Consider the following 954-nt stretch of genomic DNA (forward strand, 5'->3'; position numbering starts at 1 on the left):
AGCGCGAAAAAGCATGAGAGGGCGCAAGAGCTGGGCGGACCGAAAGTGCGCTGAGGGGCAACGGCTTAGAGTGGAACACACCGGGTCACAGAAGTATAGATAAGGTAGGAGCAGAGGGACACTTTCTTCCTCTGAGTTCATTTTCCAAAAGTGCGTCCTTTCAGCCATTTTTGAAAGAAAATGTTGACCCAAGTGTTTTTTAGGATACAGGGAAAGAACGTCAGAGGAAGCTGCACCAAAGCGAGGCTGCGCAGGGCGCAAAAAAAGCAGTCAGAGGGTGGCGCCTTTTTTAAAGAAGTTTCCATCCTTTCTGTCCTAAGGCTCAGGCCATTCCCCACCCCCACCGCTCGCTAGCTTTCTGTTCCCAGTCCCCTGGCCCCTGCATGATCTGATCGTCTTTAAAGCAGGTAACCGCCTCGGTCTCCCCATCAGCTCCAGGGGCCTCTCAGTTGAGTGGGTGGAGCCGGCAGCGGCCGCGGGCTGAGCTCAAGGGCCGATGGGAGGGGTCCTGGGGGCGCTAACTGCGCACTGCGGCCATGACGCTGGGCAGATCATTCACAGAAGTCTGTCTGGTTTCATCTACAGTCGCAGCTCGTTTCCAGACGCCTTGCTCCTCAGGTCGAGCAGTAATCTGATGGCCCAGGTTCGAGAAACTTCTTTGCCCTCCGGCTCTGGGGCCCGCTGGATCTCCGGAGGTGGGGGAGGAGCCTCTCCTGAGGAGGCGGTTGAGAAGGCGGGGAAAATGGAGGAGGCGGCGGCTGAGGCGACGAAGGCGTCTTCGGGACGGGAAGCTGAGGAGATGAAGCTGGAGCCATTACAGGAGCGTAAGCCCGCGCGGGAGGAGAACTTGACGTGGAGCAGCAGCGGCGGCGACGAGAAGGTGCTCCCTTCAATCCCCCTTCGCTGTCACAGCAGCTCCTCGCCCGTTTGCCCGCGCCGCAAGCCCCGCCCTCG

At 59.2% G+C, this 954-nt stretch overlaps 1 protein-coding gene across 1 annotated transcript in view; it reads left to right on the forward strand.

The window, feature by feature from the left end:
- Positions 1 to 337: 337 nt before the first annotated feature.
- USP51 (ubiquitin specific peptidase 51) overlaps positions 338 to 954 on the forward strand; it is a 2,928-nt gene continuing 2,311 nt past the window's right edge. The window contains exon 1 of the mRNA XM_011953565.1: positions 338 to 948. Within this exon, the coding sequence (XP_011808955.1) occupies positions 497 to 948 (452 nt within the window). The 5' untranslated portion in view covers positions 338 to 496. The remainder of the gene's footprint in view (positions 949 to 954) is intronic.

Source organism: Colobus angolensis, unplaced genomic scaffold, assembly GCF_000951035.1.
Source record: "Colobus angolensis palliatus isolate OR3802 unplaced genomic scaffold, Cang.pa_1.0 Scaffold3687, whole genome shotgun sequence".
Classification (NCBI taxonomy): domain Eukaryota; kingdom Metazoa; phylum Chordata; class Mammalia; order Primates; family Cercopithecidae; genus Colobus; species Colobus angolensis.